The sequence below is a fragment of the Anarhichas minor genome, unplaced genomic scaffold (assembly GCF_050575085.1).
Source record: "Anarhichas minor isolate MPS153535 unplaced genomic scaffold, ASM5057508v1 ptg000068l, whole genome shotgun sequence".
Taxonomy (NCBI): domain Eukaryota; kingdom Metazoa; phylum Chordata; class Actinopteri; order Perciformes; family Anarhichadidae; genus Anarhichas; species Anarhichas minor.
Genome location: NW_027466514.1, coordinates 732,346 through 759,858, shown reverse-complemented (window position 1 = coordinate 759,858; position 27,513 = coordinate 732,346). Strand labels below are relative to the sequence as shown.

The 27,513-nt window shown below is 39.0% G+C and overlaps 3 protein-coding genes and 1 non-coding gene across 4 annotated transcripts; 3 read left to right on the top strand and 1 right to left on the bottom strand.

Annotated features, from left to right (window-relative positions):
* The first annotated feature begins 1,467 nt into the window (after positions 1 to 1,467).
* On the top strand, positions 1,468 to 6,722 carry cfap157 (cilia and flagella associated protein 157). Its single transcript, XM_076078896.1, has 7 exons — positions 1,468 to 1,550; positions 2,248 to 2,519; positions 2,994 to 3,156; positions 3,295 to 3,541; positions 4,348 to 4,448; positions 5,208 to 5,358; positions 6,348 to 6,722. The coding sequence occupies exons 1-7, from the start codon at positions 1,468 to 1,470 to the stop codon at positions 6,720 to 6,722; spliced, it is 1,392 nt and encodes a 463-aa protein (XP_075935011.1).
* On the bottom strand, positions 4,834 to 4,905 carry trnac-gca (transfer RNA cysteine (anticodon GCA)). The gene has a single exon. It is a non-coding gene; the product is annotated as a tRNA-Cys (tRNA).
* Positions 6,723 to 8,338: 1,616 nt separating the features above from the next.
* Positions 8,339 to 11,654, top strand: gstt1a (glutathione S-transferase theta 1a). The gene is made up of 5 exons (XM_076078904.1): positions 8,339 to 8,477; positions 9,771 to 9,858; positions 10,250 to 10,403; positions 10,893 to 11,069; positions 11,172 to 11,654. Exons 1-5 carry the CDS (start codon positions 8,372 to 8,374, stop codon positions 11,370 to 11,372), a joined length of 726 nt encoding a protein of 241 aa, XP_075935019.1. The 5' UTR covers positions 8,339 to 8,371; the 3' UTR covers positions 11,373 to 11,654.
* A 3,802-nt stretch (positions 11,655 to 15,456) lies between these two features.
* On the top strand, positions 15,457 to 27,513 carry p2rx7 (purinergic receptor P2X, ligand-gated ion channel, 7). The gene is made up of 13 exons (XM_076078933.1): positions 15,457 to 16,106; positions 18,114 to 18,261; positions 18,349 to 18,420; positions 18,529 to 18,601; positions 19,578 to 19,674; positions 20,624 to 20,704; positions 21,423 to 21,558; positions 22,858 to 22,994; positions 23,417 to 23,507; positions 23,831 to 23,896; positions 24,728 to 24,832; positions 24,977 to 25,084; positions 25,865 to 27,513. Exons 1-13 carry the CDS (start codon positions 15,925 to 15,927, stop codon positions 26,369 to 26,371), a joined length of 1,803 nt encoding a protein of 600 aa, XP_075935048.1. The 5' UTR covers positions 15,457 to 15,924; the 3' UTR covers positions 26,372 to 27,513.

Here is a 27,513-nt window from a genome sequence, read left to right as displayed (position 1 = left end):
TTATTATTCTTCATATGTTTAAGGGTTATATATTTAGCAAAATAAATATTTTATATAATTTAAATATTTTACAAAGCTTCTTCTTCTAAAAAAACTGAATATATAACATAATACTATTAAAATACTAATTATTAAATATATTAAATATACTAAAACTACTGTCACACTATAAACTACATTTTACTTTATATTTGTGATTTTGAGGTATATCTGCAGAGGTCAGGTGAGAATATTCAGTGACCTTGTACAGGTGTTTCTTTCGACATCTCCTGATGTAGTACTAAATGACTTACAGCTGTCTCAAAGTAGTTGCATGAAATCACTTCAAACTTCCTGTAGTTTATATATGTCTATGATGGTATTTTAGAAAAACAGTCCGATTAGTTGACCTCGTCCTCTTTCTTTTGCATTCCAGGTGGAGGTGAGAGAGTTTCTCCAACTGTCACCGTCTGTCTCACACACACCTCAGTGTCTCCACGGTAAACAAAGCAAGCTTTTACTGACCTCTGCTGGTGATGATGGGGAGCTGCAACAACATGGACAAAAACACACACACGGTCATGCTTCCATCACTCTATTACATTTATTACATTCTATTGACTTACATTCATTTCCTTGAGACTTACCCTAACCTTAAACCAATACTCTAAAATTAAATGATTTACCTGTTGGGACGTGCATTTTGTCCCCAATAAGAAGGCGAGTCTCCACAATGTGAGTGTGTAAACAGATTTATATCTCCACAACATGAGTAATATACGCCGACAAACACACACACACACACACACACACACGCACACGCACACACACACACACACACACACACACACACACACACACACACACACACACACACACCAATAAACCAATAAAAAAATAACAATTCAAAATGTCTCTTTTAAGAACAATCAAAACCAGAAAATGTATAATCAGTAACTTTCAACATAATGAAAAGAACAATATAACACAGACTGGAATGTTCCCTAAATGTTTTATTCCTCTGTTCTGAAGTCCTTCACCAGCATTTCATTGAGTTTAATTTACATTTTCATTATATGGCTGGTGCCTGGTGTAATACATTATAATTCTGATCGCTTTCTTTATTTTAGAAAAGGAAAGAACTTTCCAAGCAGTCCCTGAAGGCAGCATTCACAAGCAACAACTGGAATAAATCTGTAAAAGTTTGGATATTAAATATATATATATATGATATATTATTATATTCTATATTTCAATTTTAGAAATTCATAAAACCATGTTTTAATTGTTTTGTTTTCTCTTGTAAATCATATTAATGACAGTTTGTTTTGAATAGGGTAGAACTTTCCGAGCAGACCCTGAATGCAGCATTCCGTAGCAACAAGTTGACATTATTTTCTCTTTTTTAAATGCCCTAAAAAAGCATTTAAAAATGCAGAGATACACAAAAAACGGGACAATATACACGAAAAAGACAAACACATAAACATGGAGGACATAATTGGTTCTACGGACAAAGAGAGGTTGTTATATTTGAGACAAATTCAATATCTGGAGGAGCAGTTGGAGAGGTAAGACTGAGCTAATGTCAGCTAACTTTAGCTAACGTTACACGACAGACCTGCTTCTCTTCTGGGGGGGAAATAAATCCTAAATAGTTTATTAAAACGAAAAGAATGATATATAAATGTAACTTGGATATATGCTATAGTTTTATCTTTTAAACTTAGTGAATGTAACCAACTGATAAAAAAGAGAACTGTCATGTAGCTCTTTAGCTAACGTTAGCTAAATCAACATTAGCTCTGTTAGCATTAGCACCAGTTTGTTCCATTAAGCCATCAGTGCAAACATCCAAAAACATTACATTTACTGTCATACATGACAAAGAAAATCAGCAGATCTTCACATTGGAGAAGCTGGAACCTGCAAATGTTTGCTTCAAACATGACTGAAACAATGAATATTATTTAATATTTTATAAATAGTAATGTCACAGCTCTCAAACACTATTTGAGTATTTAAGTTAGTCTATTATTTGTATGTATTTTAGAGCAACAGCACTTCTTTTGCAGATGTGTTTGAAATATATATATTTTTAATATATATAAAAAAACAGTATGATATGTGGTGGATCCGTTTATCTTGTTTTACAAAATAAAATACTTTTTTTTGTGAGCTCTCCATCTTAGTGCAGTCTTTTTTATTTTAAACAAGACGAACCTCAGTAGATACTCACACACACATATAATAACCTTCAACCTGCAGATGTAATCTGAAATACGACGAGCTGGAGAAACAGAACGGGGACCGGACCTCTCGGTACGGCTCGCTGGAGAAGGACAAGAAAAACACCACCAAGAACCTGAAAGGCTTAGTGGTTGCAAAGGAGAAGAAGGTGGAGGAGCTGATGGAGCAGCTGAAGAGTCAGCCGGAGGCGAACGGACTGGTCAAAGAGGCCCTGGAGCTGCAGCACAGCGAGAAGATGGAGGAGCTGCAGCAGCAGTTGGATGAACATAACTCGGAGAGCGAGGTGCTGGGTGAGACGATGGAAAAAGTCTTTATTATTTTAATCTTCTTCTTCTTTACCTTTTAAGAGCTGCTTCAATCTGCAGCAACGGTCTATCTGACTCTAAATGGACCATAATGTACTAAATGAACATCATGCTGTATTGAAGAAGACTTGAAACTAGAGATTGAGACCATAAACTCATGTTTACAATGTTTACTGAGGTAATAAATCAAGAGAGAAGTAGAGTCATTTTCTCATAGACTTCTATACAACCAGAGGAGTCGCCCCCTGCTGGACACTAGCGAGAATGCAGCTTTAACACATGAAGCATTGGCTTCAATCAGCAGACCCCGAGGTTGCCGCCTGACTCAGACTAGACTCTGATGTCAAAGGTTAATGCTTGATATTGCTGCGTGACGTTGTGAATGTCAGATTGTCGGATGCAACACCTCAAGCCGGACACAGGGAAGCACCTTATTTACTTTTCCTCTCTTCCCCTCAGCGGCAAAATCCCGCAAGCAGCAGGAGCTGGAGGAGCAGCTGAGCCTGGTGATGCAGCAGCAGTCGGACACGGAGACCCAGACGAAGCTGCTGGTCAGTCAGAACGAGAAGCTCAAAGCCAACATTGATAGACAGAAGAACGAAGACGAGTTGGAGAGGCAAAAGTAAAAGTCCAGGACAGAGTTAGCGTTTATATCTGCAGGGAAACGTTTCCATGCTGATCTTCTTCTTCTTCTTCTTCTTCTTCTTCTTCTTCTTCTTCTTCTTCTTCTTCTTCTTCTTCTTCTTCACCCAACAAACAGGTTGATTGCGGAGGAGAAGAAGCTAATGGACGACTTCATTGAGTGGAAGACCTCGTGGATTCTCAGGCAGGAGAGAGACGCTCACGGTAAGTGGCTGGAGCAGCTCTCTTTCCTGCAGAAGGAGAACGAGGCTCTGCCGGTGGAGAGAGATGCCCTGCGAGACAAAGACAGGGATCTCTGCGTTGAGAGGGACCAGCTGACGAACGATCTGATGAGGGTGAACATGGAGAACTCCACCTGCAGGAAGGTAAGAGGACAGCTAGACATCATTTAGACTCGAGGGGGGCATCCAGAGATGAACTAGAGACCTCTTGAATACCTCTACCACTGAGCTACACCCCCACATTCTGACTGTCACAGGCTGGAGAACTCCGCCTCGGTGTTTTGAGAGAATAGCTCATGCAAACAGTTCAGACATTGTAGTACATTCTGCTAATCTATGATTTGTAGTATAAGTTTATCAACCTCGTTCTAACGCGCAGCAGGTGAGCAAACTGAAGGCGAGAACATGTGAGAAAGTTAAGAATAAACCTCAGTCAGAGAAGAAGCTTTTCTTTCAGAGTTTCCCTCCAAAAATCAGAGAAACAATATAGACTTGAAACTAGGACTGCAGTTTTTTGAAGCCTTGAGTTCAGCGATTTCATCGTCGCCATCTTGGATTACAGTCGTCATGTTTGTTTTTTTCGCAAACCGATGAACAGGAAGTGACCATATTAGGACTGAGGAGGAGTGACGTAGAGACCTATACGTCTCTGGTAGAGACCTGTCAATCACCGTGTAGCCCCGCCCTAAAGCATCCCCTGCTTTATGGTCTGTTTGACTCTAAATGGACCATAATGTACTAAATGAACATCATGCTGTATTGAAGAAGACTTGAAGCTAGAGATTGAGACCATAAACTCATGTTTACAATGTTTACTGAGGTAATAAATCAAGAGAGAAGTAGAGTCATTTTCTCATAGACTTCTATACAACCAGAGGAGTCGCCCCCTGGTGGACACTAGAGAGAATGCAGGTTTAAGACATGAAGCATTGACTTCTTTTCTTCTCCAGGAGGTGCAACAGATGAAGATGGAGTGCGAGCAGCTGAAGGCGGAGATGAAGGACTGTAGCTCCGCCCACAAGAGCGTGCTGGCCAGGAAAGACTCTCTCAGGTAAAAGTTTACTCTCGTCCTACAAACCACCTGAGATTCACTGTCTTTGTAATGTAAGGTGCACTTCAGGAACATTAAAACACTCTAAGCATTACAGCCCATTTTTTATACTAATCATTGTCCGACTGCACCGCCTCCATTCATAGAAGTAAACAGGCAGTACAAGCCGTGTGTGAACTACGGCGGTACTCTGGGGGTCCGAGACTTGAGATCTCCTAAAAGCCTCAACACACATTACAGGGGTCTCTAAATTCATAACAGAATTATCTGTCACTTGCAATTTGTCTTGAATCTCATGTATTGAGTCTGTGGAGGCCTTCAGGACCCCCGACCGGTTGTTTCACACCCTGAGTTCAAGCCAATGAAGCGATAATAAAAATGTCACAGGGGGCATCCGGAATTGAACCAGAGACCTCTTGATCTGCAGTCAAATGCTCTACCACTGAGCTACACCCCCACTGCATGCTGCTTCACAGCGACTACGCTTAGATGCATAAAATATATATAAGACTTGTATTCTCAATACTCTGTTTGGATGGTTAATGAAAATACATATTTTGCTATTATTGCAGTTTACATGCAGCCGTGCGTACTCTGAATATTATCGGCATATTTCACATGTCCTGGAAATGTCAGAAGATGCTCCATTCTGAATAATTACTGTAATCAAATTCTGAGTATTTTCATACTTGGAATAACAGTGGAATATTAGTGTACATGTAAACATCGTCGCTGTGATTCTCTCAGTCGTGATGTCAGACGACTCCTGGCCTCAGAATCCGAGGAGATCCGTCAGAAAACAGCCGAGTCAGCTGAGCTGAGGGCCGAGCTCCAGAGGGAGAGCAGCAGGAGGAGGCAGCTGGAGGCCGTCACGAAGGAGGGAGTCCTCCTCCTCAGACACATCCTGACGGTAAAACACAAAACAACACAGCACCAGGACGGCCGCTTCACTTCCTGCTGCCTCCAAACAAAAACCTGGAACCGCTCGTTGCTCTTAAACACCGTCGGCTGTTTCCCAGAGAGTTCAACGTGATTCGTTTTTTAATCCGGGAAGGTCATGACGTCACATTCACCTTCTGACAAACATCCAAGAAGTATTCACGTCCTGTATTCAGATCTTTAGCAACACAATCTAACAAGTTGAAATACTCCATTACGAGTAGAAGTTTTGCATTCTTTGGTAAATAAAAGAAACAAAACTCTGATCACGTAGACAGTATTTTAAATATGTGAAGTCTAAAAGTAACTACAGCTGTACAAGTATTACGTAGCACATGTTAGAAATACTCGATTAAAGTTCAAGTACCTCGAGATTATACTTGATGCAGGACGAGATTAAATAAATGTGCTTTAGCAACAATTAAACAGCTGCTTCACTTTTCTGCATGAATCCAAACTAGGACGAGTATGTGAGCATTAATATTCAACAATATGCATCTTTATTCATTTTGAAGTAACAGCTTCACCGTCACTTTTAACGACTTTCTGTCTCATTTATTCTGATCAACACTTCTGTTCTACCGGCTGTGACCCGGTTTAGTGATCCAGTCTACATTTCATGACTCGCATGCAGCTGTTGTGTTCAGCAACAAACTCTCAATCATTTTTATTGGCTGAAAAATGAATTCTCAATACTTGAATATGACTTCAGAGTCTTTTAAAATGGAAAACATCAATAACTTACAAAGTATAAAATAGTGTATTTTAACTGTATCTTTGTAAGCATACTTTTATCTGTGTTGTTTATTATCGATCACATTTTGATCAAATTGTTTGTGACCTTTCAACATTTTAAGTATCATATATAATATTTGCATTACATTAAATATTTAGGCAAATAATACAAAATTAAAGTGTTTCTGTGTTGAGATCATTGCTGATGTGGTCTGTCCTCTGCAGGACTCGGAGGAGACGTCCGAGACCGATCGGAAGATGCTGAGGCTGCAGGAGATCCTGGAGAGCAGCGCCCCCCAGGCCCCGCCCCCCAGGCTCCGCCCCCTCAACGACTCACCCGAGCACAGAAACCTCCGACCCCCAAACCAGACAGGTACTGGGATCACTCTCCACAGGAAACGTGTCTCTGTTTCCTGTTATGAAAAGAAAAGAAAAAACAATAGAAGACACTGCGGCTGTTTCCTCACAGCAGCTCATCAGCGAGCGGGTCAGAGTCCTGCTGAGGCTCCGGTCCCACCAGAACCAGATCAGCTGCTAAACTATCAAAACATTCAAACTAAAGAGCGTGTGTCTGAGGCCAAAAGGAGCAGCTGCATGTAGCTGAACACCCTCCGTACACTACCTCAGTGTTTCCATACGGGCTTTGTGAGACTGGTGGGTGGACCTCAGAACCGGAAGCTAAAAGCACCAATCTGGTTCAAAATGAAGAGGATGGATGTAAGAAGAGCATTGTGCTCTTGTTTTAGCTGTGGTGGAATGTACTTAAGTACAAGTACTGTACTTAAGTACATTTTTGAGGTACTTGTTGCCTACTTTACTTGAGCTTTATACATCTAGTTTACTACATCTCAGAGGGAAATATTCTACTTTTAACTTCATTTATTTAATAATATTTGTTACTATTTGGGCTTCTTTGCAGATTCAGGTTCTAAATACAAAATATAAATCAACTACTAAACTATGACGTACTACTAAGTATTGTATAGCCTAATTACCAAGTATATAAAGTAGTTCAAATGAGCTCCACCTTTAATAGTGCATTAAAGTGATGAACACATTAATGCATCAATGATGAACCCACCGTATATATATCATTTGAAATGGGCCAGTCTGCATAATGAGCATAGTTTGACTTTACGAGCCAGATGTTGAGCCGGCCAGCCCAGATGTTGAGAAGTGTAAAAACAATTGCATTTCAGATTATTTAAATAAAGTAAACCGGACTTGTTTCTGTCTTGCGTTCTCAGTTTGACTCTATTTCTTTGTTTAAAAGCTGTCGCTCTGTCCGTCCCTCAGGAAACTGCAGTGAGAAGACGTCCAGCTGTGATCCAGAGGCCTCCACCTCTGCAGACCGCTGAACCACATCCAGTCAGCAGTAAGACAGATGAATGTGGACTTGCGTAGGAGGCTGGGGCCGGGGGGTTTGAGTCCAGACCGGGGCCCCGTCCTCCTCCCACTGTTTTCATCTCACCGCTCGCTTTCAAAATAAAGCTTTTAGTCACTTTGATCCTGTTTTTGTTTGGATTTCTCTGTAGATTTGTAGATAATTACTGTTTACAGACTGCAAAGTCATTTTTATAACTCTGAGGATTATTCTGTTGACTTATTGTTTTAATTAAAAATTGCTGAAAAATTGCTCATCACAAGTTCCCAGATGTCTTGTTTTGTCCGACCAACAGTCCAAAACCTGGATGTATATATGTATTTATATATGTATTTATATATGTCAATCTCTTTTATTATTGTTTCTGCATGTTTATAAAAGGATAAATGATGAATAACTTTGTAATTTTAATCTTATATTCTGTTGTTTTAGGGGGGACTTTGTAACATCTGTCCGGACTACAGATGAAAAATGTTCTCTTGGCACATTCACAGTGATGTTTTATTAATGTGTAAAGAATGCATTTAGTAAGTCAAACCCTGTTTCCACTGACGCCTGCTGCTGCTGAGTCGTCAGAAACAAGGAGATAAATAAAGCAGATAGTCACGTGACAATCAGAGTGTGTTTACACAAGTGTCTCACCCGGCCGAGGTCGAAGGTCAGACCGCTCAACCACGACGGCCTGCTTCACTTTGAACTGTCGCCACCGTTTAGAAACCACCGAGCCTCTCAACAAGCAGCCAAAGGGGGGGAGGAGCTCTGTGCTGCAGGACGGGAGGATAATAAGAGTCTCTGCAGGACGGGAGGATAATTAGAGTCTCTGCAGGACGGGAGAGGACTGAACCGCTGGACACGAAGCATCACCATGGAGCTCTATCTGGACCTGCACTCACAGCCCTGCCGATCCGTCTTCCTGTTCGCCAAAGCGGTCGGGATTCCCTTTGAGTTCAAGCTGGTGGATCTCTCCAAAGGTAATCCTGCACACACACACACACACACATGGACAGGGACAAACCTTTATTTTATGACGATGCATGTGTGATTTGTGTTTGTAAAGCTCACATTCTGCCTTTTAAAATACTTTATTTTTGAGCTTTTAGAAGTGAACACAAAGTTAACATGTTTTGCAAAAGTTTCCAAAGTTCGTTGACGTGCAAAACTTTTAACTTGTTGCATAAGATGCAGCTCCAGAAATATACATTTGTAGCCAACTTGTGCAACATATTGCACAAGAACAGAAGGACCTTGAACTGTAAACACGAACATTAAAAAAAAGTAAAAAAGAATCCCCTCTCCCTCCTCCTCCTCCCTCTCCCTCCTCTCCCTCCTCCTCCTCCTCTCCCTCCTCCCCCTCCCTCCTCCTCCTCTCCCTCCTCCTCTCCCTCCTCCTCCTCTCCCTCCTCCTCTCCCTCCTCCTCCTCTCCCTCCTCCTCGAGGCTATCAGTTTACATTTCCACATTTCACCCAGAGAGCAGCAGCAGAGCGACATTAACTCCTCGATCACCGGCCGTGGCAAGCAAACAGTGTGTGTGTGTGTGGGGGGGGGGATGTCTCGGGTCAAAGGTCAGAGCGTCCAGATAAAACCGTCCTGCGTCCCTGAGGTGATTGAGTGTAACAGGGAGGTGATGAGGAAAGGAAATAAAGGAAGGAGACGCGTTTGAGAGCAGAGGGGGGGAGGGGGGGGGGGGGCACATAAAAACAACACCAGAATCAGTTTCATGTTTTTTATATTTTATTCATCTCTTCTTTCCTGAATGTGAACGTCACCACTTTCAATGACTTTCTGGCTCATTTATTCTGATCAATACATTTGTTCTAAAGGACGTTAACCTGTTTCATGATCCAGTCATGAGCAGCTGGTGTGTTCAGGAACCAACAAGAAAAAATGTATTCTCAAAACTACAATACGACCCGAGTGTGTATGTATATTTATATATATATATATGTATATATATATATATAAATATCTCTATAGTATATGTATATAGAGATATTTACATATATATATATACAGTATATATGTGTGTATATATATACACAGTATGTATATATATTTATATGTATATATGTGTAAATACACATATGTCCATATGTATTTTTGTATTGTTTGTGACAAAAGAAACACCATCATTTATTTCACGTTTCCTTTTTTTTCATACATCTCTTGTTCCCTAAATGGAGCATGAACTCTTCACATACTTGCCTTCTTCTTCTTTCTTTCTGTTCACATGACAACACAAACCATCTGTGTGTGTTTGTCTCAGGACAACAGTACAGCGAGGAGTTCGGAAAGATCAGCCCCATGAGGAGGGTTCCTGTGATGAAGGACGGAAGCTTCGTCCTGACGGAGAGGTACAACGGTGACTTCCTTACAGCTACTAATTATTAAATAAAACTGAAGCTGTTATCTATGTTCTCTCTTTAAAGACACCGGTTCTGCCAAGTGAAGTCAAAGCTTCAAGTGTTAAAGCTGCATTCTCTCTAGTGTCCACCAGGGGGCGACTCCTCTGGTTGTATAGAAGTCTATGAGAAAATGACTCTACTTCTCTCTTGATTTATTACCTCAGTAAACATTGTAAACATGAGTTTATGGTCTCAATCTCTAGTTTCAAGTCTTCTTCAATACAGCATGATGTTCATTTAGTACATTATGGTCCATTTAGAGTCAAACAGACCATAAAGCAGGGGATGCTTTAGGGCGGGGCTACACAGTGATTGACAGGTCTCTGCGTCTGTGCTGCAGCACGGCCATCCTGAAGTACCTGGTGCAGAAACACCCGTCGGTGGCGGATCACTGGTTCCCGGCTGAGCTGCAGCAGAGAGCTCGTGTTAATGAATATCTGTCGTGGCAGCACATGAACCTCAGAGCTCACGGCTCAAAGGTCTTCCTGCTCAAGGTACGAGTCCCGGATCAGCTGTGTGTCCACACACACACACATTTCACCGCTTCAAACTGGAGCAACTTTATTGATTTTGTTTTTTTGGTTATTATTCAACTTTCCAACGACAATCAGAAGATTTATATTCCTGTTCCTACAACTTCACTTCCTTTAAAAAAACAACAACTTATACTTATAATCTTAAATACATAATTGGTATTGTTTGACTTTTCCGTGACGTTCATATGAAATAAACAAACTCCCAATTTTCCAGCTAATCACCTTATGATCCAGTTTAGCTTCAGCTTTTCTACAGACTTTGAAATATTCCTCATCTTTCTTACATTATTGATTTCATTGACCTCTTATTACCAGCAGGGCAGTGACGCATCTCTAGTTTCTATAGAAATGAAAACTGTTCAGAATCTTACTGACCATCAGAATATACTGCATCAAAGGTTCTGAATAGATCCGGAACAACTGCTGCTGTGTGTTTGATGTTTGCAGGCTCTGTTTCCCGTCATCATGGACGCTGAGGTCCCCAAGGAGAAGATGGACGCCGCCGTCGAGGATCTGAACCAGTCGCTCAAAATGCTGGAGGAGAAATTCCTGCAGAGCAAACCGTTCATCATCGGAGACAAAGTCTCTCTGGCCGATCTGGTGGCTATTGTTGAGATCATGCAGGTAATACTCTTACTACTACTAGTACTACTAGTACTAGTACTAGTAGTACTACTATATATATTTGTGTGTGTGTGTGTGTGTGTGTGTGTGCGTGTGTTTCAGCCCGTTGGAGTCGGCGTGGACGTGTTCGAAGGCCGGCCGAAGCTGAGCGCCTGGAGAGAGCGAGTGAAGAAGGCGATCGGCGAGCAGCTGTTTGACGAAGGCCACGAGCTGATCATGACGGCGAGCAGCCTGATGCAGAAGATGCAGAACAGCAGCCAGCTAGAGATGCTCAAACCAAAGTTCAGGAAGCTCTTCAGCTGAGTGCGAACAGATGATACCACCGTCAAATATCTTCATGCCATTTTAGTTCCACTCATGTATGGTGGGTTTTATTATCATCAGCAGAAATCCTCAGAAGGTCGTTTAAACATCTTTAATGCGATTATTGGTTTCAGCATAATTTGATTTATCAGCAAAAAGCAAAAACTTAAAAATTAAAATGAACAAAATGGAAAAATGAGGACAAATGTGTGTTATTGTGTATCAGTGTGTGCTCTGTCATGAATAAATGCACATTTATGATCCCAACGCCACAAATATTAAAGTGAGAAGTGATAAAAACAACAACCGTGTCCATTTCTTTACGTTCTGTCAACTTTTAAACTGCTTTCTGAAACGTAGTTTTTAGTTTTAAAAGGATAATTTGGATTTATTTAAATTGTTATATGACACATTTTATATGGAAGAAGTATTCACATTTATTACAGACCTTTAAAGTGAGTGTGCCACCTCTTATATGGATGTCCAATCAGTGTTGATGGTAAACGTAGTCCATCAGTGCTATAGATCGAAGAAGCCGTGCTGTCAGTGCCCCTACATGTACCATGATGCATTGCGTGTGAGCTTCTCTCTGTAGTTCTCGCTTAAGTTCTACTTGTGGTTCACCCTGTAGTTCTTCCTGTTGTTCTTCAAGTACACCTTCCTGTAGTTCTTCAAGTACACCTTCCTGTAGTTCTTCAAGTACACCTTCCTGTAGTTCTTCAAGTACACCTTCCTGTAGTTCTTCAAGTACACCTTCCTGTAGTTCTTCCAGTATATTTTCCTGTAGTTCTTCAGGTAGTTATTCTTGTAGTTCTTCCGGTACATCTTCCTGTATATCTTCCCGTAGTTATTCCTGTAGTTCTTCCGGTAGTTATTCTTGTAGTTCTTCCCGTACATCTTCCCGTAGTTCTTCCTGTGGTTCATCTTTGCTTTAAACTGCGTCACTGTTACATTAATTTTCGGCGCTGGATGCAGGAAGAACAACAGATTTCACAGCTGCTAACTCATCTATCTGTGTCAGTATGACATCACTAAAGATTCATTACTTCAATCAACTACATTTCCCATCAACACTGACCTCCACATAAGAAGCTGGTGGATTTTACCATAAAAGCCCTTCCTTCAAAATGATAATTCATTATTCAAATGAAAAATTGCCCATTTGAGAATGTTATACAAAACACTATACAACTAAACACCATACAACTAAACACCATACATCTAAACACTATACAACTAAACACTATACAACTAAACACTATACAACTAAACACTATACATCTAAACACTATACAACTAAACACCATACAACTAAACACCATACAACTAAACACCATACAACTAAACACTATACATCTAAACACTATACAACTAAACACCATACATCTAAACACTATACAACTAAACACCATACATCTAAACACTATACAACTAAACACTATACAACTAAACACTATACAACTAAACACTATACAACTAAACACTATACAACTAAACACTATACATCTAAACACTATACAACTAAACACTATACAACTAAACACGATACAACTAAACACGATACAACTAAACACTATACAACTAAACACTATACAACTAAACACTATACAACTAAACACGATACAACTAAACACTATACAACTAAACACGATACAACTAAACACTATACAACTAAACACTTAAACACTATACAACTAAACACTATACATCTAAACACTATACAACTAAACACTATACAACTAAACACTATACATCTAAACACTATACAACTAAACACTATACAACTAAACACTATACAACTAAACACTATACAACTAAACACTATACATCTAAACACTATACAACTAAACACTATACAACTAAACACTATACAACTAAACACGATACAACTAAACACTATACAACTAAACACGATACAACTAAACACTATACAACTAAACACTTAAACACTATACAACTAAACACTATACATCTAAACACTATACAACTAAACACTATACAACTAAACACTATACATCTAAACACTATACATCTAAACACTATACAACTAAACACTATACAACTAAACACTATACAACTAAACACGATACAACTAAACACGATACAACTAAACACGATACAACTAAACACTATACATCTAAACACTATACAACTAAACACTATACAACTAAACACTATACAACTAAACACTATACAACTAAACACTATACAACTAAACACTATACAACTAAACACGATACAACTAAACACTATACAACTAAACACGATACAACTAAACACTATACAACTAAACACTTAAACACTATACAACTAAACACTATACATCTAAACACTATACAACTAAACACTATACAACTAAACACTATACAACTAAACACGATACAACTAAACACTATACAACTAAACACTTAAACACTATACAACTAAACACTATACATCTAAACACTATACAACTAAACACTATACAACTAAACACTATACAACTAAACACTATACAACTAAACACTAATCTCTAAACACTAAACTCTAGAGTAACATTCAGCATGTAAACTAAGCTGTGGTGGAGGAGAAGTATTCAGTTGGATAAAACATGTTGTATGTCCTCGCTGACATAGCGGTGCACACATGACCTTCTGCAGAGACGCTCATTGTTTCCTCACGCTCAGTGTTCCTCACAGAAGTCCTCTGTTGTTCCTGTCGGGAACAAGAAGCTCTTTATCTCAAAGGGAAGCTGCAGAACATGCAGCTGGGAAACCAGATTATTGTTTTTTTACTGGGTTTGTTTCCAAACACATGTTCTCACATGTTTATATCATCGAAAGTTAATCAGAGTTTTATATTTATTCTATTTCTCAGTATGTTCGTCTGTGTGTTCACGGTGAGGAAAACACTTCAACACAAGTAGTGAAAATGTGTGTGTTCTGTCCGTAAAGGTTAAAATACACATAAGATGTATGTAGATATTCTATTTAAAGAGACTTAAGACGGAGAAAAGCAGTAAACCGTCTCTCCAGCTGGAAGCAGAGACGTTTTAAATAATTTGTCTACTCATCGTTTCAGCTCCACATCCTGTGAATCAGAATTAGTATTTCAGTCAACTTCTAATTGTTGCCAGGTTGGCGACCATTCTAATATTCTACTTAAAAACGTGTTGTTGACAGATTGTCTCACTTTCTCTTATGTAATAATGTCTTTTTTCCTTTTTTGGAAACAGTGTTGAGGATGTGCCCCTCTTGTGTTTTGATCAAAACTTTATTAGACTTGACGATGGATGAAAGTATTCAGATGTTCTGATGTGTTGATGTGTTAATGTGTTAATGTGTTAATGTGTTAATGTGTTGATGTGTTGATGTGTTGATGTGTTAATGTGTTGATGTGTTGATGTGTTGATGTGTTGATGTGTTAATGTGTTGATGTGTTGATGTGTTAATGTGTTGATGTGTTAATGTGTTAATGTGTTGATGTGTTAATGTGTTAATGTGTTAATGTGTTAATGTGTTAATGTGTTAATGTGTTGATGTGTTGATGTGTTGATGTGTTAATGTGTTGATGTGTTGATGTGTTGATGTGTTGATGTGTTAATGTGTTGATGTGTTGATGTGTTAATGTGTTGATGTGTTGATGTGTTGATGTGTTGATGTGTTAATGTGTTGATGTGTTGATGTGTTAATGTGTTGATGTGTTAATGTGTTAATGTGTTGATGTGTTAATGTGTTAATGTGTTGATGTGTTGATGTGTTGATGTGTTGATGTGTTAATGTGTTAATGTGTTGATGTGTTAATGTGTTGATGTGTTGATGTGTTAATGTGTTAATGTGTTGATGTGTTAATGTGTTGATGTGTTAATGTCTTGATGTGTTAATGTGTTGATGTGCAGTGTGAGCGTCTGTTGTGGCTGAAAAGAAAACACTGGAGTGAGATTATATCTCAAGCACATGTCTATTCATAACTAAGCCTTTAATTCAATGTGTTTTTTGTCACAGTTGCACATTTAAGATTCAATAATGGATCAATCAGCGGTCACGTTTCTCAGCATGGCTGCGGTCAAGAGATCCGGTGAAAACTTATTATTTTCATATTATCAGAGTGATATTTTACTTTAAAACTGAACTTTGTTGCAGAACAGACACTTTCTGTTTTGAAATGTGTTTTTCCTTTCAACAGTATAGAGGATGTGGCCCTCTTCTTATTTGAATAAAACTTTATTGGACTTGTCAACGGATGAAATCATTCAGATGTTTTGTTTTGAAGTGCAGTGTGGACCTTTGTTCTATTATTATAACTTTAATTCAATGTGTTTTTTCTTTAAAAAAATGAAAGCATGTTTCTAGAATGAACTTTTTCTTTTTTTTCTGTTGTGTTTCAAGATGTTTTTATTCCAGTGTTTATATTATTTCTCATGCACACAGATCACAACAGAGGAGAACACGCTGCTCTCTCTGCTGGTTATCTGGACTCTTGGCTCAGTTTGTGTGAATGTTGCAGCTGCAGTGAGGATTTCTGGAAGTGGATCTGGACATGTGACCTTCCACACAGGAAGAAGAGTCAATAAATGAGTCAGAGATTCCTCCTCCAGTGGAGAAACCAGACAACAAACCCCCCGCACAGCAGCAGCAGGATGCCGTGCTGCGGAGTCCTGTGTCAGTATGAAACCAACAAGCTGGTCCGGATCCAGAGCGTCCGGCTCGGCTCTCTCAAGTGGAGCCTGAACGCAACCATCCTGCTGTTTATCTGGTGAGTGAACGCCACATGTGAGCAGTTTCTGAGCTCCGCCGATCCGTGCAGAACTGCGCATGCGCTGTGATCGGCCGCTCTCTCTGCTGCTTTCCAACAAGTTAACGGGTCAAACCGAGAAAAGTCACAAATACACTAACTGATAATCAATAACACTGATTATTGGTGTTTGAATGGAGCTGAACCACCTGCTGTGGACACGTGACACACTATTCTTTAACATGTATTTTATTTTGTAGGAACAGCTCGTTTTTGGTACACAAGTGCTTTTATTGCTAAATGATTTCCGGTTTATCTTTAAAGTACTTACTTTCATACTAATCTCAGAGAGTACTGTGAGTATTTTACTGAGTATGTGGAAGAAATACTCTGTGGAAAGTTTTTATATTTAGTTTTTTTACAATGATCCCTGTAATATTTAATATTACTTTTGAATTTATATTTATAATTTCAAAATGCCCAGTGGTGACCTTAAGTTAATTAAGGTATTGTTTAAGATATGTTGTTTTTTAACTTGACAGTAATAATAATATTAATAAGGTATTTTAAGTTGTAAATGTGTTTCTTAGCGAACAGTTAAGTTTTGTAAATGTTTTCTTTCTTGATTGTATTCCTTGAATGTAGCTTAAAATATGAGAAAATATATATTTCTTTCATTTTGCAGTTTGACAGAAAATGAATCTGCAATTTCTGTATTTTGAGAATACATTTATAATTTAAGACATTTTTTAAAGAAAAATGTTAGAAATTCTCTGTTTGTTTCTTCTCTAATTTGAGGAGCTGTTGGATTTCTCTGTTTTATATCTTTGGAAACAAAAAGATAAGCAAAGAACTGTTATATTTGTGCACAAACAGCCTGTATTTGGTCATTTGGTATCAGTTCAGTTCTGAGTTGCAGTTAAAGTCATTCCCGGTATATTCTTACAGTTTTGTACCCATAAAGTTCTGTGAGTTTTATTTATATTTGGTTTTAGAGTCAGACAAAACATATCATGTTTAATGTCATTACTGAAGACTCAAAAGAACTTGTACAAGTACACATCCATGTACAAGTACACAGTAGGGATTAAATACTGGTACTACTTTTAAAAACAAAAGACAAAACACAGAATGCTCAACTAGAGCTGTTTGATTTATTAGTCATTGGACAGAAAATTATTAAATGAATTGTATGTATGTATGTATGTATGTATATGTATGTATGTATGTATGTATGTATGTATGTATGTATATATATATATATATATATGTATATATGTGTATGTGTATATATATATATATGTATATATATATATATATATATGTATATATGTGTATGTATGTGTATATATATGTGTATGTGTATATATATATATATGTATGTATGTATGTATATATATATATATATATATATATATGTATATATGTGTATGTATGTGTATATATATGTGTATGTGTATATATATATATGTATGTATGTATGTATGTATATATATATATATATGTATATATGTGTATGTGTATATATATATATATATATGTATGTATGTATGTATATATATATGTGTATGTATATATATATATATATATATGTATGTATGTATGTATATATATATATGTATATATGTGTATGTATGTGTATATATATGTGTATGTGTGTATATATATATATATGTATGTATGTATGTATATATATGTGTATGTGTATATATATATATATATATATATATATATATATATCTCTTCCATAATTCTCCGACAGGGTTTAACTTTTTTATTGTTCAGTGAACTAAGAGTTGAGAAGAAGTTACATTTGAATTTGAGTGAATTAGAGATTTTATTTTTTATGACTGAAAAATTTGGCATATAAATTCATGACATCAGTGAAATGTTGAAGAGCGCCATCATCTGGATTTGCATACAAATAAAATATCTTTAAGGTTCAAGGAATAAAGAAAAACAGTCGTGAGTCTCCGCGTCTGTCCGTCTGTGTTAAAGAGTTTTATTTTGTGTTTTGTTCTCCTGCAGCATGATGCTGCTGTGGAACAGGAAGTACCAGGAGGTTGACCTGGTGGTCAGCTCCGTCACCACCAAGGTGAAGGGTGTAGCTCGGACCCAGCTGCCCGGGGTCGGGGACGTGGTCTGGGACGTGGTGGACTACAGCGGGCCCGCACAGGTAGGGAGGAGGTCCCTCAGGGTCCTTTTAGGTCCTTTTGGTCCTTTTGGTCCTCCGTAAGTTAAGAAGTTTCTTTGTTCTTTTCAGGAGAAAAACTCCTTCTTCGTGGTGACCAACGTCATCGTGACGAAGAACCAGAAGCAGGGGAAGTGTCTCGAGGTGCTCGTCCTTCTTCATCATCGTTAATAATGAGGTAGCAGTGACGATGACTCGGGTGAAAAGTCGTCAGCAAACCGTTCTTACTTTGCAGCAGTGTTTATATTCCAGGTTCCCCCGAAGGACAGATTGTGTCGCAGTGATAAGGACTGTGAGAGAGGAGGCTGGGATCAGCAGAGCCACGGTACTCTCTCCTCCTGTTACATTTAAAATAACGTTAACGTAATGTTTTAGTGTTCTCATCTTAAAATCTGTTCTTTTAACTTTGTTTATTTACCGTGTTTCACCGTCGTCAGGTCAGTAAATCCTCCAGTAAACAGAGACAGATGATTAAAGATGATTAAAGCTACTCAGATCTTAAAGTGACTGTGAGGAGCTTTTGTCTGACTGTGAGACCCTGCTGCAGTAAAATGAGAGGTTTTCTAAAGAGATTCTGTTGCTCAGAAACACTACAGCTTTAGTCCACAGGGGGCGCCAGAATCAACAGAAAGTGAAAGTTCCTTGTAGTAGCTTTAAGTATCAAAGTAAAAGTACACATATAATATTGAATATCATATAACTATTATAATTATTGATGCATTCAGCTGGTGAAGGTGGAGCTCATTTTAACTACTTTATATACTGCTGTGTAGTTTGTGAATTTCCCCCTCTGGGATCAATAAAGTTTTATTTTAATCTAAAATAATCTAAACAATACATCATATTCATTTGTTAATTATATTTTGTATTATTAATCTGAATAAGTTATCAAAGACCTGCAGTGGAGTAAAAAGTACAATATTTATATCTGAGAAGTAGAAAGTAGCAGAAAACGGAAAGACTCAAGTACAAGTACCTCAAAATTGTACTTAATCACAGTACTTCAGTAAATGTACTTTCCAGCGCTGCATGCAGCAGATCTGGAACCAGATGTTCTCGTTCACTCCGGCTCATTTTAACTGTGAAACCGACTCATTTCAACGTGTCGAGGCGTCTTTGTGTGACTTTGGGTTGCGGATGGAGGATCTTTTTATCTCACTTCTCTGCCGTCGCACAGAGGAATGTATCGTTACTGTGCTGTAGATTTAGACAAGTCGCTCTCAGCCCTCTGCTAAATCAAAGCTGTTGGCGCCTCGTCAGCTGCTGCAGAATCAGATCGAGCGTTTTGTTTTCTGTCTCAGGGATCAAGACGGGATCGTGTCTGAAGTTTGACGTGTTGAGGAAAACCTGCGAGGTCTCTGCTTGGTGTCCCATCGAATCCAGGACCAATCCTCCGAGGTGAACTCCACCGTTTCGTTGTCGGATCAGGATTTTGTCACGAAACTTCTGACTCAGCAGGAAGTTATCTTCTCTTGATCCTCTGATGAATAGTTTCGAAGCACCAACGGGTCAAAATTTAACTTAAAACATACAAAAACAGATTATTTTGTTGGCCACTTGGGGGCAGCAGAAACAAGTCGCGAACACGACGTTGACACATCATCATATTTTAAATTTGATTAGATTTTTATTTTGAATTTGAAAGCACAACTGCCCATCAGATAATGCATCATTTGCATATTTAAACATTACATTTCAGAAAACTTGTAATACAATAAATCCTCCTCTTAATGTGAGTGATGAAGTGGTGAAGTTTGATGGTGATATCTATGAGTTCATGTGTTCACCTGTAGAGTCTCTAAATGTCTGTAATGTAACTAAACGTCTCTTTAAAGGACGTTTCCTCTCAATGAGTTTGTTCTCAGACTCTGATGATAAATCTCCACTTCAGCAGCTCTTACATTCACCAAACTTCACTCTTTCATTCCCCTCTGTGTGCTGAAGGTTCACACAGAGGGGTTTTGGACCTGGCTTTATCCAATGGTCAGATTTATGTCTGTAAATGTATGAAATGATCAGATATTTAATAAGATAATACCTCTTTTAGCTCTGTTTTTGGTCTCCACCTCCTCTTTAGCTGCTGAATGCTGCACTATGTTAAGTCTTTTCTGCTGTTTGCTGCAGAGTAAACAGTCTTCATAGAGCGTATAGACGATTATAAGTGAACGTGATTGTGTCTCTAACATGTTGAAACTTCCTCAGAACTGGTGTTCAGGGCTGCGGCTTTTGAGTCTCAAAGATGGAGGTTCAGTGAATTTGAGTCTGTTATAAAAACGTCCTGTAATGACTTTAGTATGTAATATATATTTTATATTTTAATATATACTTTTAATTTCCCATGATGCAGACCTGCTCTGCTGGCAGCAGCTGAGAACTTCACGGTCCTCATCAAGAACAACATCCGGTTCCCTGCGTTCAACTTCATCCGGTGAGACGTCATTTCATTTATGTTTTATCTCAACAAAGTAGTATTTCTCTTCTCTCTTTGGGGTTTTACTTACTGTATTATCATGTGTCATGTCACAGTTTATCATAGAGAAAATGTATTATTTTTGTTCAGTATTTGGTTACATAGTTTTATTAAATAAGGAAAGCTAATGAAACTTTAACTGGTTGATGGTTTTTACTCGTTTCACGAGACGAGAGGTCAAATCTATTTAATTGTTGTTTTTTTGTCAATACAGCCTCAAAAATCAAAATCAAAAGAAATGTTTGATGAATAAATGTGATTTGAATGTGTTTTTATGTTGATGTTTTCTGTGTAAATGTAACTTTACATCCTGCTCTCCTCTCTGTTTACCTTTTTTCGTTTTTTCTTCCCCCCTGGTAACCCCGTGTTTAACGTCACAATGCTATGAATTATGGGTAATTCCTTTAGGCAAAGTCTGCAGAAATGCAATATGGAAAGAAAACCACCACTTGAGTGTGAAGATTGAGCTGAAAACTCTGAGCTGAAAACAGACCGATGATGTTTGTAAAAGGTGAATAAAAGAGCGTGTGTGTGTGTGTGTGTGTGTGTGTGTGTGTGTGTGTGTGTGTGTGTGTGTGTGTGTGTGTGTGTGTGTGTGTGTGTGTGTGTGTGTGTGTGTGTGTGTGTGTGTGCGTGTGTGTGTGCGTGTGCGTGTGTGTGTGTGTGTGTGTTGCAGGAGGAACATCCTCCCAGAGATGAGCAAAGACTACCTGAGGAGCTGCCAGAGGAGCAACGACTCTCTGTGCCCCATCTTCAGACTGGGAGACGTCGTCCGGGAGGCCGGGGACAAGTTCTCTGAAATGGCCGTGGAGGTGAAGCTCACATGTTTCTGTATATTTTATATTACATTTTACTGACTGACTCCAGACCTGTTTGTTTTTCTGAAAAGCTGAAATGAAACAGCCAAAACAGAGAAAAAGGAAGTGCTGACTCAGCAAACTTTCACTTTGTGTGAAAGTGAAAAATCAGCGTCACAGTGAAATATATAAAAAATACATTTAAACATCTTTTAAACAGTATTAAGTATTATTCTCTTAAAACAAGTGATGGAAATCTTCCTGTGAAGATCAACGTTTCTCTTATTTCAGGACACAAGTCTGACATTTCTATAAAAATCTCAAAGAAGTTGAATTCTGTTGGAAGCAAGTTGAAATACTTTTAGCTCTTCGGCAGATTTCATTCTCTTGTTTTCAGGAAATCAGACTTTAAGGACTCAGAAGTGACTCAAAATGAAAAGACAAAAGCAGAAGATGCACAAAAACCTCATTTCCACCGTTTGAACATCGTCTCACATCGTCTGAAGGTTGTGTTGCAGTGCATCGTGGGATACAGTTCATGCTGAAAAGCATTTAAAAACATAAAAATATTTAGTATCAAATGTTTATTCCTGTTTTTTAAAATATATTTTTGAGCAAAAACCAGCCGGAAGGTTAATTTAGAAATGCAATATTTTACAGATTAAATAATGTAAATTACTTCATCAAAGTCTTCTTTATCAGATGTTTTAAACTAAAGGTCATGAAAACATGAACTGAAAGCAGCAGATTAAACCTCATAAACTCATTACTGTCAAACTTTAATTCAAAGTTATTTAGAGTGACAGCATTAATGTTCTGTTCTACATGAAGCTTTTAAACGGTAATCTAATGGAATATTTACCTCTCAGTAACTGATCACATTTATTCTGTAGTTGAATAACGTAACTCCATCCTAAACACTGCAGATTCTTTACTTTTAATGTTTTTATACCACAATGGAAAAAACTCTCAATTACATGTAAAAACATCCTAAATTGAAGTAAAAGTACATAAGTAGTATTAACAAAATGTACTTAAGGTGAGACACTGAAGGCAAGAATGTGCACTTCTAGAGATCGTGATCTATTTTTCCTCCAGAACGTCAGACGAGTGGAATGAAAACATCCATTTTATTTCTTTGTCTGTTTGTGTCTGTACCGTCAGATAATGCCTCATTTGCATATTTAAACATAATATTTCAGACAACTTTTAATACTAAACAATAAGTAAAAGCAGAAAGTTGTCCCCTCTGAGTGAAACGTGACCCGGGATCATCTCGTGGTTGATAATCAGCACTTCCTCTGTGGACCACAGGGGGGCGTCATCGGCATCCTGATCAAGTGGGACTGTAACCTGGACCGACTCACGCAGCACTGCCTCCCGAGGTACTCCTTCATACGGCTGGACGAGAAGGAGAGCAACCGGACGCTCTACCCAGGCTTCAACTTCAGGTGAGCCGGGGTCAGGGGTCAGATTCAACCTCCTTCAGGTGAGCCGGGGTCAGGGGTCAGGGGTCAGGTTCAACATCCTCACTTAATGTTTACAAGTTCCTCATCACAGGACCATTATAGGACCTTTATTATTATTATTACATTTAATAGACATTTATATCCAATAATTTCAACAAAAACAATAAAGGTTTCTATGTTTCACCATTTGTTTTAATAATAATAATTATAATGATAGTAATCAATATTTCATTTTTTAAATACCACGTTTATCATTAATAAATAAAAGTAAATAAATACAAACAAACAGAAGTGAGTTGGTTTCATATTCGGCTCAATAATCCGGCTTCATGTTTCTTTGTGAGCGGCACAGTTTAACATTATTTTATTTATTATTTCTCATATTTCTGTCGTCTTCTGATCAGATTTGCAAAGTACAACACGGTGAGCGGGGTGGAGGAGCGGACGCTGTACAAAGCATTCGGGATCCGGTTCGATGTCATGGTGTTCGGAGAGGCGGGTTTTTCATTCTCTTTTACTTTCACACATTTATTTATTTGTTGAGTTTTCTAGACTTAAAGGTGAAACCGTTGTTCTTCATGCGCTGCTCTATTTAAAGATTTTGTTCTATTTTTCTTCCATAACTCAGACGAGCGGAAACAAAACATTTATTTTACTACTTTGTCTGTTTACATCTGTCGATTTCTCTTAAATTCACCAAAGTCCCCATTACATAACGCCTCATTTACATATTATTTTAAACACATTTGAGAACACTTGTAATACAATATGTATCGTCTTAATGTGAGTAATGAAGTGACGTTTCATTCATTTTACAGGCGGGAAAGTTCAGCTTCACTCAGCTGATCATCTACATCGGGTCCACGCTGTCGTACTACGCGCTGGTGAGACGTGTTACACATTAATAACCAACACGTTGTAAATAAACTCGCTCGCTTCCTGGTGAAGACGAGAGGATTAAACATCTCTTCTCCAGAGGTGTAAGAAGTACTCTTCAGATCTGGTACTCGCAGTAAAGAATAGCAGCACTACAGTGTAGAAATACTCTTTGCATCAAAATGTACTGAAAGTAGCAAAAGTAAAAGTTCTCGTTATGCAGAACGGAACGTTTCATTATCATGTTTCTAATTTATTATTATATGATTATATTCATATGTTTCTATTTACACAAAAAATAAATAAATCACAAAACCACATTCATTTGCATCCACAAATATGAAACGGATAAAATATAAGATGCAGGATTTTAATGTTTTGAGAACAATATCAAAAAACAAAAAGGAAAAATCATAAAAACAAAAATCTGATTTGATAAATAAATATGATACATCTCGTATAATTCTAGGGATAGGAACGCATCCCACCACATTATTCTTTCTCTATTATATTATTATATTTCCTATATTATATTGTATTGTATTCCCCTGTAGATGAATTTCCCCTTTGGGATAATAAACAGTTTAACACTTTATCTCAATAACATAAAATAACATGAAGCCATATTTGGTGTCACAGTTATGTTGACACATCAGCACCATCGACTGATGCTGCAGGTAAATGTGAAGTGTGTGTGTGTGTGTGTGTGTGTGTGTGTGTGTGTGTGTGTGTGTGTGTGTGTGTGTGTGTGTGTGTGTGTGTGTGTGTGTGTGTGTGTGTGTGTGTGTGTGTGTGTGTGTGTGTGTGTGTGTGTGTGCGTGCGTGTGTTCCTCCTCCAGACGACCGTGATGATCGACTGGCTGATTGGAACCAGCTGCTACTCTGCTGAGGACGGACAAATCTACTCGAAGAAGAAAGTGGAGTCTGTGACGGACAAACAGAAGGTGACACACACACACACACACACACACACACACACACACACACACACACACACACACACACACACACACACATACACACACACACACACACACTTTATTTACTGTGTGATGTAATAATCCCGTTGTGTGTGTGTGTGACTGCAGTGCGTCCTCTGCGTGTCCTACGTAGACGAGAGACACGTCCGACTGGTGAAGAGATCTCAGAAGAAAAGTTTACAACACGTCAAACCGACGTCTGTTCGGCGGCACAAGGTGAAGAGGAGCCACGTGTTAAATATGCTTTATATATTTAATAAACACCATCAAATCACCACCGACAGTCTGTCTGATAATCCAAGACTATCGCTTCAAAAACTAAAGAACACTTTCAGGGTCGAAGCGTCAGTTCGTGAGCGAAGAATCTCTGGTGACTTTATCTGGAACCGTGATATGAAGCGTTATTTAATGAATACAAACTCCCATAAAAAGAAAGAACATCAGATTCTCGACTGAATGCGACGCTAAGAACATTAAAACATTGTTGTTGGCAGATTTTGAGCGTCAAACGTTGATTTATTGTCTTATTACTGACATACAAATGAATTGACCTCCACTGTACTGTGGTTGAGGAACAATAGATGCTGCATCTGTAAAATAGGTCGTTTCTATTGGTAGATATCACTAGAGGTTAGTGAGTGAATAAGTTCTGTAATTTAGGTGAATCGACTCTTTTAACAGGTGAATATAGTAAAAATGAACTCGTAGATATCACCATGAAACTTCACCACTTCATTACTGACATTAAGACGATTATTTTATGTGTTACAAGTTTTCTGAAATGTTATGTTTAAATATGCAAATGAGGCATTATGTAATGGTAACTTTTGGTGAATTTAGGAGAAATCTACAGACGCAAACAGACAAAAAATGAATGTTTTATTTCCACGAGTCGTGTTATGGAAGTAAAATAGACCAAAATCTCAACATGAAACAATGTTTTTGCTGTAAAACATGTGAAACCACAGCCTGAAGCTGATCATCTTGTCCCGACAGGAGGACGGTGGACACCTGAGAGCCGCCGTCTGTCTGCTCCAGCCGGGTATCGCCGTGGACCCCGACGCTCCCGACCATAAACCCGCCTCCGACCCCGAACTCCGCCTCCGCCCTCCGGCCTGGTGTAAGTGCGGCCGCTGCACTCCCTCCTCCCTCCCCCAGGAGGAGCTGTGCTGCCGGTGGAGCGCCGGCGCCTGCGTCGCCTCGTCGCCGACGTTCGAGCGGCTCGTGTTGCATCGCCCCCTGCTGGAGGCCGTCCTCCTGTACCGGGACCCGCTGTCCTCGCCGCCCGTCGGCCAAGGCCGGACCGCCGCCCTGCGTCACTGCGCCTACGCTCAGTACGTCAGCTGGAGGTTCGGGGTCCCGCCCGACGACGCCCAGCCCTCCATCCCCAGCTGCTGCGTGCGGAGGGTCCGGGAGGAGTACCCGAGTCCGGACGGACAGTACAGCGGCTTCAGGCCCACCAGGATGGCGTCCATGCAGGCGTGCGCTAACGGGGAGCTGTGAGAGGAGAGATCACACCTTACTGACCCACTAGCAGGGTTTCTGTGCTCAATCTGCCTTACAAAAATAAAACTATTGCTAATCATTGTCAGCTTGCATTCCGTCAGAGTCAATACATCTCTGCGTTTTCTAACATTATCTGTCGTTTTTCTCAGATTCACTCCCTTTAAAGCAGCTTTTTAACCTTTTCTTAGGGCAGAAATATCATGTTTAACATCACTAACATACTCGGACAAAAGATTTCTCCTGCCAGGAATGTGTTCACATCCGGAAAGATGAAGAGTTTTGTTCATGGGAGTGTTGAAGACGGGATTTTAACGGCTGAGAGAGCTCCTAACAAAACCTCCCTGATCTCGATTCTTTAATCCGTAACAAACAGAAATGTGAAAACAACAGTTTGTGGCTTTACGGAGAGTTACGAGCTGAAACTATTTCTTGTTTAATAAAAGTCGGGTGAACAGAATTACAGTCGTCACAGATTCGGTCAGATTATGAGACAATAATGTTCCTCTGAGCACAAAGAAGGAAAGTGACCCACCACCTCTCCTATCAGAGCAAGACACCGACTTTATATACTTAAACCTCTTTTTGTGACTTTGTGTTCATTTCAGTGCTCTTTGTGGTAATTTTGTGTCTCTTTGTAGTTGTCTTGTGTCTCTTTGTGGTGATTTCGTGTCTTTGTGGTCATGTTGAGTGTCTTCCTGGAGGGTTCGTGTCTCTTAGATTGTGACATTTTGTCGGTGAGGACTGTTGGGGCCCTTGGCATTTTGGGCCCCGGAGGCCCTCGGCCCCCGTCGGTTCATTCAGTAATCCATCCAGGGTCACGGTGAAGTTGCCAGGTTTCGTGCCAAACCCATAAATCTGTTCTCTCCGGCTGATTCTGGCAACCAAGTAATCTTTCCAGCACGTCGTCGTACCTTGTTTTAAAGAAAACCCCTCTGCTTCCAGTCTTTATGCTAAGCTAACCAGCTGCTGGCTGTAGCTTCATTTTTACTGTACAGATAAGAGAAAGGTATTGATCATCCTCTGATTTCACTCTCAGTAAGAAAGCCAATACTTGCATTTCCCAAAATGTTTCCTTTGATGCTCTGAAATAAGATTGAAACCAATGGAAGAGAGAATAAACCTGTTTTAAACATGTTGAA